This window comes from Oryzias melastigma, linkage group LG16 (assembly GCF_002922805.2).
Source record: "Oryzias melastigma strain HK-1 linkage group LG16, ASM292280v2, whole genome shotgun sequence".
Lineage (NCBI taxonomy): Eukaryota > Metazoa > Chordata > Actinopteri > Beloniformes > Adrianichthyidae > Oryzias > Oryzias melastigma.
In genome coordinates, this window is record NC_050527.1 from 18523900 (window position 1) to 18535981 (window position 12082).

Sequence of the window (12082 nt, forward strand, 5' to 3'; positions counted from 1 at the left end):
CTCGTCAGAGAGCTCTTGGACTCCCGGCGCCGGGGGGGTCGGCTTCAATATCTGGTGGATTGGGAGGGGTACGGCCCAGAAGAACGCTACTGGGTCACCGCAGATGACATCCTTGATCCCTCCCTGATCAGTGAGTTCCACCATCGCCACCCAGACAGACCTGCTTCCCGAACCCGTGGACGACCCCGGCGTCGGACAGTTCCTCGCTTCCGGAGCCGCTCGCAGGGGGGGGGCTCTGTCATGGAGCAACCTGCTGCTACCGTCTCCAGTCACCAGAGGGAGCGCTCACCAGAGTTCTGAACTCAACACCTGCCATTACCTGGACTCATCAGCTCAGCTGTTCCCCATCACCTCATCACCTCCTCAGCTCATAGTCTGGCTCCACACTCCACTCCCCGCGAAGTTTTGTTTGTGCCACCCTGCCTGCAACTCTGAGCGTTTACTCCTGACCTGATCTTCTGTCTTCGACCCTGCTACTCTGATTGCCTGCCGCCTGCCCCTGACCCTCGCCTGGACTCTGACTCCTCTTCTCGCTCGTCTCGGATGATCCCATGCCCGTGTATGACCTCTGCCTGTCTGACCCTGCTTATTCTGTGGACTGTTAATAAACCTGCTGCACGTGGAACCAGCTGTCTGCCTGTTTGTGACAGGGCTACACTATCAATGATCTGATTGGATCGGGACAAGCTCATGCAGTTTCATACAGTCAATGTGCAACAAAAACGATCTTAGGAAAAGACTGAAGGAAAACGGGTCTAAGCAGAAACCGAAAGACGTGCTCAACACAACACAATCAAATTCAGACATCCAAAAAAAACCACTGAAAAAACACAAGGAAAAAACTCAAGGAAAACCTTTTTCAAAGGAAGAACTAACATCCATTTGAAAAATGTTGATTTAAGACAGTAGCAAATATAATCCTTTCATTTGCTTTAGTTTCCAAGGAATCCTTTTTTCAGTTTCTTTTTTTATTAAATTCTTTCCTTTTTTTTAACCCCGTTGATGTTTTCCAGCTTATTTTTTACATATTCAGTTCTAGATGTTCAATCACTAAGAACAGATTCTTAAAGAAGCCCAGCAGGAACAAACATCACAGAGTAAAAACCTGATGGTGGCCAGCACAGACGGCATCGTGCAGCGGCGTCACGCCTCTACACCTGGCGTTGCTATTGGCCCCCGCCTTCAGGAGCTCCTTCACCACCGTCACATGGCCCCTGGCAGCAGCTTCGTGCAACGCTGTCCAGCCTGACAAACGAGTGGCATCAGCGACGGCTGCATGACCAACAAACACCAGCATGCTCAGAGACCTGCATAATCCTCCACGTCCACACTTATCCCCGCCTGGATGAGCGTCCGGACGTCAGCCACGTTGTTCTTCTTGGATGCTTTGTGAAGCAGCGTCTCCCCCATGCTGTCTCTCTTGTGGAGCGTACGATGGTTGAAGGCTTTCAAAGGTTTACAGACCTTTTCTTTAAAGATGACACAGAAAAAACATGACAAATTACATGTAATAAACCAACAAGGATTGCTAACATTCTCTAAATATCTCACCAAATATAAATAAATATCTCACCGAATTCTGCTGACTCTTCAAAGTCAGCCTCAGGCTGCTTTCTCCTGCCAGCCTCTTCCTTCTGATGAGCTTTGAGCTCTTTTGGGTTTCTCTCTGTATTGGTTTGTGTACATGTGAGGGGAACGTGTGAACCCGAGAGTGTAGTCTGGTCCACAGCGGCGTCCGTGACATGGCAGGCACTGAGATCATGCAGTAAACTCACAGAGTCGTCATCTGAGCAAGACGACGGTCCATCATCCATCTGCAGCATGACTACAGCCGATCAAACACAGAGGTCAGAACATCAAGTCATGCAGCCGATCAAATCCTGAAGGGAAACAGCTCAGTAGCTGCGTTTCCATTACACTTTTGCGCAAAACTTTATAGAAATCCTAGGAATTTAGAAAAAACATAGTTTCAAAATGACACAGTTTCCATTAAATCATCATTTTGCGATAAAATACAAACCAATTCACATGATAAGTCATTAAAAACACGGCGATGAATGAGAACAAGTTTTTTTTTTTATTGATTCACTAAAAGAGAGAATTGTGTGACGTCACAACTCTGTCTGGGGCGCGTGCAGCGCAGCTCAACTCAGAAGAGAGAGAAGTCTGTTCAACGGTTAAAAGAAAAAGCATTCTAACAGGAAAGTATCTGGACCTTTTTTTCTGTTTGAAAACACAACAACATCCAACAAGTGTGCCTTCAATTGTTGAGCTATTTTTTTTCTGGAAGTAAATGTCAGAGAAGAAGTTTATCTTATATCAATAAATGGGGGTGGGAGGTGGGGTTCGGGGTACCTATCCACTGAAGTAAACAAAATATGTGAATTGTTTAGTACAGTTTACAGGAAAATACATCTTCTTATTTTCCTTATGCAACGTGACATTGAACAGAAGTGTCTTATCTGTTTTTGTCAATAAATAGTTTATGGTCACAATAAAAGAAAACACTTTCCGTGTGAAAACGGCTAGCATGTCATCTCCAGTGATAGCTCATGGAACGGAAATGATAAACACCAACATAACATAATAACACCTCGCCTTCAGCTTCGACTGGATCATGAGTGCGGTCAAGTGAGCCGCTGTTTGTTTTTCTGTGGTCAAATCAGCCCTCATTGGATTTTTTCTGCGAGTTTCATACAAGACTTACGGTAGCATGTCCGTGCTCGCTGGAAAATCCTGGAGACTCTTTGAAAACATGATATTTTTACTCCTCATAAATGTAATCACATTACTTTTTATGCATGTGATATTTATTAGAAAAACTGTGCATTACTTTTTTTTAAATCAATCTCAAAATATCACGTATTAGTGAAATAAAATTGGTTAATTTTGGCTGTGAATTAATCCCAATCATCAATGTATTTCATTATAAATCCGTCACAGACCTACTCCTTAATAGAAATTTTCTCCTGGAAATCTAAAACATTTTTACTGTTTAGTTTTTTAGAAAAAAACATCATACATGCCATATAAGGTCTAATCTTTACATCATTTGGCTGACTTTGGGTGGGACTAATTCCTCAGTTTCAATTTAGTACTTCACCATTCCTTTACAGACCTTAGTATTTCAGTGTGTACTACTCCTGAAAATATGAAGCATTTTTACTGAATACTTTTTGAGAAAAGTACATATGAAATACTATGAAAAGTGTAACTTTTTAATCATTTGGCTGACTTTTGTGGGACTAATTCCTGTGTTTTAATTTAGTACTTCACCATTCCACGATGGGGCCCAAGCCAGGGTCTCATTGTGCCGGTCCCAAGCCCGGATAAATACAGAGGGTTGTGTCAGGAAGGGCATCCGACGTAAAATCTTGCCAAATCAAATATGCGAATCAGACCTACGAAATCCATACCGGATCGGTCGAGGCCCGGGTTAACAACGACCGCCATCGGTGCTGTTCACCGACAGGGTGCCGATGGAAATTGGACTACTGTTGGTGGAAGAAGGAGAGGAGGAAGGCGGGTTCGTAGGGAGAGAGAGAAGAGGAAAGTCACTAGTGTTGGACTGAGAGTTGGGACTTTGAATGTTGGAACTATGACAGGAAAGGGTAGAGAGTTAGTGGACATGATGCAGAGGAGAAAGGTAGACATACTGTGTGTCCAGGAGACCAGGTGGAAAGGTAGCAAGGCTAGAAGTTTAGGAGCAGGGTTCAAGTTGTTCTATCATGGTGGAGATGGGAAGAGAAATGGAGTAGGAGTTATCCTAAAGGAGGAGTTTGTTAGGAGTGTTGTGGAGGTAAAAAGAGTGTCAGATAGAGTGATGAGTCTGAAGATAGAAATGGAGGGTGTCATGTTCAATGTTGTTAGTGGGTATGCCCCACAGGTAGGATGTGAGCTGGAAGAGAAGGAGAAGTTCTGGTTGGATCTTGATGAAGTGATGATGAGCATCCCTGGAAATGAGAGAGTTGTCATTGGTGCAGATTTCAATGGTCATGTTGGTGCAGGAAACCGAGGTGATGAGGAGGTGATGGGCAGGTTTGGTATCCAGGAGAGGAATGTAGAAGGACAGATGGTGGTTGATTTTGCAAAAAAGATGGAAATGGCGATAGTGAATACATTCTTTGAGAAGAGACAGGAACATAGAGTGACCTATAAGAGTGGAGGTAGAAGCACACAGATAGACTACATCTTGTGTAGACGGTGTAATCTGAAGGAGATCAGTGACTGTAAAGTAGTGGTTGGTGAGAGTGTTTCCAGACAGCACAGGATGGTGGTGTGTAGAATGACTCTGGTGGTGAAGAAGATGAAGAAAGAGAGGGCAAAGGCAGAGAAGAGGACAAACTGGTGGAAGCTGAAAAAAGAAGATTGTTGCATGACTTTTAAGAAACAGTTGAAACAGGCTCTGGGTGGTCAGGAGGTACTCCCAGATGACTGGATAACTACAGCTAATGTGATCAGGGAGACAGGTAGGAGTGTACTTGGTGTGTCATCAGGAAAGAGAGTTGATAAGGAGACTTGGTGGTGGAATGAGGAGGTGCAGGAGTGTATACGGAGTAAGAGACTAGCTAAGAAGAAGTGGGACACTGAGAGGACTGAGGAGAGTAGACAGGAGTACAGGGAGATGCAGCGTAAGGTGAAAGTAGAGGTGTCAAAGGCCAAGCAAAGAGCTTATGATGACTTGTACGCTAGGTTGGGTAGTAAGGAGGGAGAGACTGACCTGTACAGACTAGCAAGGCAGAGAGATCGAGATGGGAAGGACATGCAGCAGGTTAGGGTGATCAAGGATAGGAATGGTAATGTGGTGACAGGTGTCAGTGGTGTAATGGAAAGATGGAAAGAATACTTTGAAGAGTTGATGAATGAAGAGAATGAGAGAGAACAAAGAGTAGAAGAGGTGACGGTTGTGGAGCAGGAAGTAAGAAAGATTAGTAAAGGTGAAGTGAGAGGGGCTTTGAAGAGGATGAAGAGTGGAAAGGCTCTTGGTCCTGATGATATACCTGTGGAGGTATGGAAGTGTCTAGGAGAGATGGCAGTGGAGTTTTTGACCGGGTTGTTCAACAGGATCTTAGGTGGTGAGAAGATGCCTGAGGAATGGAGGAGAAGTGTGATGGTGCCCATTTTTAAGAATAAGGGAGATGTGCAGAGTTGTGGTAACTACAGAGGAATAAAGCTGATGAGCCATACAATGAAGGTGTGGGAAAGAGTAGTGGAAGCCAGACTAAGAGCAGAAGTGAACATTTGTGAGCAGCAGTATGGTTTCATGCCAAGAAAGAGCACTACAGATGCAACATTTGCTTTGAGGATGTTGATAGAGAAGTACAGAGAAGGTCAGAGAGAGCTCCACTGTGTCTTTGTAGATCTGGAGAAAGCTTATGACAGAGTGCCCAGAGAGGAACTATGGTATTGTATGAGGAAGTCTGGAGTGACAGAGAAGTATGTCCGAGCAGTGCAGGACATGTATGAGGGCTGTAAGACAGTGGTGAGGTGTGCTGTAGGGGTGACAGAGGAGTTCAAGGTGGAGGTGGGATTACATCAGGGATCAGCTCTGAGCCCCTTCCTGTTTGCAATGGTGATGGACAGACTGACGGATGAGGTTAGACAGGAATCACCATGGACTATGATGTTTGCAGATGATATTGTGATTTGTAGTGAGAGCAGGGAACAGGTGGAGGTGGAGTTAGAGAGGTGGAGGTTTGCCCTGGAAAGGAGAGGAATGAAGGTTAGCCGCAGTAAGACAGAGTACATGTGTGTGAATGAGAGGAACCAGAGTGGAAGAGTGAGGTTACAGGGAGAAGAGATAAAGAAGGGGGAGGAGTTTAAGTATTTAGGGTCAACAGTACAGAGTAATGGAGAGTGTGGAAAAGAAGTGAAGAGGAGAGTGCAAGCAGGTTGGAATGGGTGGAGAAAAGTGTCAGGTGTGATGTGTGACAGAAGAGTTTCAGCACAAATGAAAGGAAAGGTGTACAAGACTGTGGTGAGACCAGCCATGTTGTTTGGACTAGAAACAGTGGGACTGAAGAAAAGACAGGAAGCAGAGCTGGAGGTAGCAGAGATGAAGATGCTGAGGTTCTCTTTGGGAGTGACCAGGATGGATAGGATCAGGAATGAATACATCAGAGGGACAGCACATGTTAGAGGTTTTGGAGATAAAGTCAGAGAGGCCAGACTGAGATGGTTTGGACATGTTCAGAGGAGAGACAGTGAATATATTGGTAGAAGGATGCTGAGTCTAGAGCTGCAGGAAAGAGGTCTAGAGGAAGACCAAAGAGGAGGTTTATGGATGCAGTGAATGAAGACATGAAGGTGGCTGGTGTTGGAGTGAAGGATGCTGAAGACAGGCTTAGATGGAGGGAACTGATTCGCTGTGGCGACCCCTGAAGGGAAAAGCCGAAAGGAAAAGAAGAAGACCATTCCTCTACAGACCTCCTTAGTACTTCATGGAGTACTACTACTGAGAGTATGAAGCATTTTTACTTTATACTTTTTGAGAAAAGTACATCTAAAATACTTAACTTTTTATCCAATTGGCTGACTTTGGTGGGACTAATTCCTGTGTTTCAATTTAGTACTTCACCATTCCTTTACACACCTCCTTAGTACTTCAATGAGTACTCCTCCTGAAAATCTGAAGCATTTTCACTGTACACTTTTTGAGAAAAGTACATATGAAATACTATGAAACGTGTAACTTTTTTATTCAATTGGCTGACTTTGGGTGGGACTAATTCCTGTGTTTCAATTTAGCACTTCACCATTCCTTTACAGACCTCCTTAGTACTTCAATGAGTACTACTACTACTGAGAGTATGAAGCATTTTTACTGTATGCTTTTTGAGAAAAGTACATATGAAGTACTATGAAAAGTGTAACTTTTTAATCATTTGGCTGATTTTTGGTGGGTCTAACTCCTCAGTTTTAATTTAGTACTTCACCATTTCTGTTCAGACCTCCTTAGTACTTCAATGAATAGTATTGCAGATGTAGTTTTACAGTAAAAGTATACAGTAAAAATGCTTCATATTTTCAGGAGTAGTACTCATTGAAGTACTAAGGAGGTCTGAACGGAAATGGTGAAGTACTAAATTAAAACTGAGAAGTTAGACCCACCAAAAATCAGCCAAATGATTAAAAAGTTACACATTTCATAGTACTTCATATGTAATTTTCTCAAAAAGCATACAGTAAAAATGCCTCAGTAGTAGTACTCCATGTCCAAGTCAGCCAATTGGATAAAAAAAATTAAACTTTTCATAGTATTTCATGTTTTTTTTTCTCAAAAAGTATAAAGTAAAAATGCTTCATATTTTCAGGAGTAGTACCCTATAAAGTACTAAGGAGGTCTGTAAACGAATGGTGAATTACTAAATTGAATGTCAGGAATTAGTCCCACCCAAAGTCAGCCAATTGAATAAAAATTACACGTTTCATAGTATTTCAGATGTACCTTTCTCAAAAAGTATACAGTGAAAATGCTTCATACCCTCAGAACTAGTACCCCATGAAGTACTAAGGAGGTCTGTAAAGGAATGGTGAAGTACTAAATTGAAACACAGGAATTAGTCCCACCAAAAGTCAGCCAATTAAATAAAAAAATACACTTTTCATAGTATTTCATATGTACTTTTCTCAAAAAGTATAAAGTAAAAATGCTTCATACTTTCAGTAGTAGTACTCCATGAAGTACTATGGAGGTCTGTAAAGGAATGGTGAAGTGCTAAATTGAAACACAGGAATTAGTCTCACCCAGAGTCCGCCAAAAATGCAAAGATTAGACCTTATATGGCATGTATGATGTTCTTTTCTATAAAAAAAAAATAAAAAAATAAAAAATAAAAAACTAGACAGTAAGAATGTTTTAGATTTCCAGGAGAAAATTTCTATTGAGGACTAAGTAGGTCTGTGACGGATTTATAATGAAATACATTGATGATTGGGATTAATTCACAGCCAAAATTAACCAATTTTATTTCACTAATACAAGAGACTTGAGGTTGATTAAAAAAACGTAATGAGCCGGTTTTTTTCTAATAAATATCACATGCATAAAAAGTAATGGGATCGCATTTATGAGTCTCCAGGATTTTCCAGCGAGCACGGACATGCTACCGTAAGTCTTGTAGGAAACTCGCAGAAAAAAAAACCCAATGAGGGCTGAGCGGCTCACTTGACCGCCGTGGATCACGGGCGCCATTTTGATGGACGTCGAGCTAACGCTAAATGTTTTCTTTATTTTTGAATGATGGGTAACGCTAACATCTCTACGAGAGTTGCAGTCGAACCGCTAAAAGTAACTAAAAACCGGACCGAGAACGTCTTTAAAAACACAATTACCCGAAGAATGAACGTGGCCTTCTCCCTGCAGACGGGAGCGGGCTCCGTGCTGGGAGTTCAGAGCGTTTGAACGCCGGGACTCTACGCATGCGTAGTTACGGCACCACACCACGCCGCGTTCACATACAATAGGAAATCTGAAGACTGTCTTTACATTACCGCTTTTGATTGATAACAGCGGAATGATTTAAATTGTTTTGTAACAAATTTGGTCTAAACGATAGAAAATAATATCATAAGATGATAAAAGCAACCCCCAGTCTTTCATTCAGTTATCATACACTCTAAATCAGCAACAAGTTCCAGTTCAGCTTCCATCTCTGCTGACTCACAGCCAATACATTACCATTTTTTTTTATTAATTATGAGTGTATACATTTCTGTTGGACAAAAAGATAATGGGAGGGGGACCCAGAATGTGGAGGTCAGATTAAATTACAGAAAGTTATTGTAGGGATTAGAGCATCAGATAAAAGTGTTTTAGCACCATTGTTACTGTATGTAATAAAGTCATGGACCTTAGAGATCATATTTTGTATGAAGATTTTTTTATTACAAAAACAAACAAAAAAAGTTCCCAGTACTGTTTTAATGATGAATATAACGTTTTTAACCAAAATCCCACAACCCAATTGTCTTAAAAAGCAATTTTTCATTTTGATCTGAAGCCTCTGTTTCCAAAATCTCCTCTGAGGGGGCGTGGTTTTTTTAGCGCTGAGGCGAGTAGATCTGCCCCTGCCCCCCCCTGTCTGATTATGATAGTTCTATGTCTCTCTAGCATAAATCTTCACCACTGCTACATAAAAACATCCATCAATCTGGGTAATGTCCAGCCGTATGGTTCTGATCCGGATGTCAGCTGGGACGAGGAAGTGAAGATTTTCATGGACAGAACTTCCTCCAAAATCCTGATTCCCTCTCCTTCCAGTTCACCAAAGACTCTTTTAGCTAATTCTGGAATTGCTTATTACTAAACTTAAACACCAAATCTTTAACATAATGTAACTTTCAATCTTTAACACAATCAGCGTGGAATTTAACGTTTGAAAATTTACAGGGAATCAAAGAACATAAACACTGGATCTCTGGTGTTAAACGGGCCTTACTATAAAAAATATCTACATTTTGAGGTTTTAAATGTATTATACTGTTCATTCATCTCTATAAAGAACCCCAAAGCGTTTTTTTTAATCCGTTCATGCATTTAAGAGTAATCCTCTAAAAACCTGCACTCTCAGTGTGTTGATGATGGTAGTCTGGTTTTCAGTCTTTTACCCATAAGCATTTGGGCAGGGACAGTTTTACTCCATCCAAAGGTGAATTCCAATATTCCAGTAAAGCAATGTAAGGATCCCTTTGGCTCTCTTGTGGTTTTTTCAATAAGCTCTTGACTGTCTGAATCGCTTGCTTACTTTGTCCAAACTTTGTCCAACTTCTTCTTTTCCTTTCGGCTTTTCCCTTCAGGGGTCGCCATAGAGAATCAGTTTCCTCCATCTAAGCCTGTCTTCAGCATCCTCCACTCTAACACCAGCCACCTTCATGTCTTCATTCACTGCATCCATAAACCTCCTCTTTGGTCTTCCTCTAGACCTCTTTCCTGCAGCTCTAGACTCAGCATCCTTCTACCAATATACAAACTTTATCCAACAGAACACTTTAACACACAACATCTTCAATCTCTTTTGCCATGTTAGGCCAAAACATGACATCTCTCAGTCTTTCCTTGCACTTGACTATCCCGAGATGAGCTTCATGAATTCTCGACAACATGTCTCCTCTCAGACTTTGTGGAACAACCAGTCGTGTGTTCTTGAACAGTAGTCCATCCGAACATGTAAGTACTTCTCTGAACGTCCAATATTTTCTGATCTCTGCTGGTACATGTCTGATTTCTGCTGGCCATCTTGCTTGGACCATATTGATGACCTGCTGCAGTTCCTCATCTACTGCTTTTTTTTTGTTCTGAATATGTTCAGTTTCACCTCTGTGATCGGTAGTTGAGTTGTAAGTGGATGAATCTGTACAGTTCATCTTCCAGGAGTTATTTAGTCCTTTCTTTCAAGTAGGCTCGGCTAAGCGTGTCTGCTATGTAGAGCTCTTTTCCTGGCTTGTAGCTGACCCGTAAATCATAGGGTTGAAGGCTCATCAGCATCCAAGGAGTCTTGGTGGAAGCTTCTGGTGTGATTTCTTAAACACAGTCTCCGGAGGCTTGTGGTCTGTTTCAACCTACACTGTCTTGCCATACATATACAGTTTGAACTTTTCACATCCATATACGATTGCTAAAACTTCTTTTTTGATCTGTGCATACCTCTTTTGACAGTGGGTCAGCGCTCTTGGGCCGTACACCACTAGTTGTCCTTTCTGCATCAGCACTGCTCCCAGAACTTCTGGACTTGCATCAACAGATAACGTTACATCCTTTTTTCACATCGAAATACTTGTGTTATACTGTATATTGATTGTGTGATTTTTGTCCCCGACGTGTTGCCGTAGCATGTTCTCGCTAGGAAGAAAAGAAGCAAAGTCACGTGTAAGAGTGTATGTGAAAGATGGCGAATTAAAACACTCGTGTGCAGCTCAACATGGCTTCCCGTTCTTTTATTTCCTTCCATCCATCTTCTTCCGCTTATCCGGACCGGGTCGCGGAGGCAGCAGTCTAAGCAAAGATGCCCAGACTTCCCTCTCCTCGGCCACTTCCTCCAGCTCCTCTGGGGGGACCCCGAGGCGTTCCCAGGCCAGCCGAGAAACATAGTCTCTCCAGCGTGTCCTGGGTCTTCCCCGGGGCCTCCGCCCAGTGGGACATGCACGGAACACCTCTCCAGGGAGGCGTCCAGGAGATATCTGACTTTTTCTTGGTCTGGTTTCACACCTTTTGCTGATAGAATGTGACCAACATAAATGATCTCTGTTCTTTTGATCTTGCACTTGTCTCTATTTAACTTGAGGTTCATCCCTCTGATTCTGTCCATCAGTGCTCTCAGCCTCCTGTCATGCTGCTTCTCATCTTCACCCCACACCAGAATATCATCAGCTATGTTCACAACACCCTCTAAACCTCCCAGTCTCTGTGCAATACACTTCTGGAACACCTCTGGAGCTGACAACACTCCAAATAGAAGTCGCAGGAATCTGTATCGTCCATAAAGGTACATAACTTAGAACTCTCCTCGTGAAGCTGCACCTGCCAGAAACAATTATTGGCATCCAGTATAGAGAAAACTTTTGCATTTGGCATCTTTTTTTTTATTTGCCATGTATGCAACAACGTACATTGAAGCATATTGGAATTCTTGTGCTGAGTTCTCAGAGTCACTGTTAATGGGTTAAAGACTAGAGTTTCAGTACAAGTTTAAATAGTGTAGAGATCACAAATACAGTAAGGGAAAAAACTATTTGAACCCCAGCTGATTTTGTAAGTTTCCCACTAAAAAAGAAATGATCAGTCTATAACTTCAATGGTTGGTTCATCTGAACAGTGAGAGACAACAATGACAAAAAATATCCAGAAAAATGCGTTTCAAAAAAAGTTATCAATTAATTTACATTTCCATGAAGGAAATAAGTATTTGATCCCCTATTCGTCAGCAAGATCTCTAGCTCCCAGGTGGGTCTTATACAGGTAACAAGCTGACATTGACCTCTCAGCTCGTTACCTGCATAAAAGAGACCTGTCCACAGAAGCAATCAATCAATCAATCAATCCAGATGCCAAACTCTGCACCATGGCCAAGACCAAAGATCTTTC

At 42.2% G+C, this 12082-nt stretch overlaps 1 protein-coding gene across 3 annotated transcripts in view; it reads right to left on the reverse strand.

Annotated features, from left to right (window-relative positions):
• Positions 1 to 8994, reverse strand: part of LOC112137758 (ankyrin repeat domain-containing protein 31) — a 52172-nt gene extending 43178 nt beyond the window's left edge. The window contains exons 1-4 of one of the 3 annotated variants that reach the window (XM_024260227.2): positions 8335 to 8994; positions 1574 to 1825; positions 1308 to 1469; positions 1106 to 1245 (exon numbers count right to left, since the gene is read on the reverse strand). In XM_024260227.2, the coding sequence (XP_024115995.1) occupies positions 1106 to 1245; positions 1308 to 1469; positions 1574 to 1823 (552 nt within the window). In that variant the 5' untranslated portion in view covers positions 1824 to 1825; positions 8335 to 8994. The remainder of the gene's footprint in view (positions 1 to 1105; positions 1246 to 1307; positions 1470 to 1573; positions 1826 to 8334) is intronic. The other 2 variants (XM_036215821.1, XM_036215820.1) reach the window with 2 other exon arrangements.
• Between the last annotated feature and the right edge of the window lie 3088 nt (positions 8995 to 12082).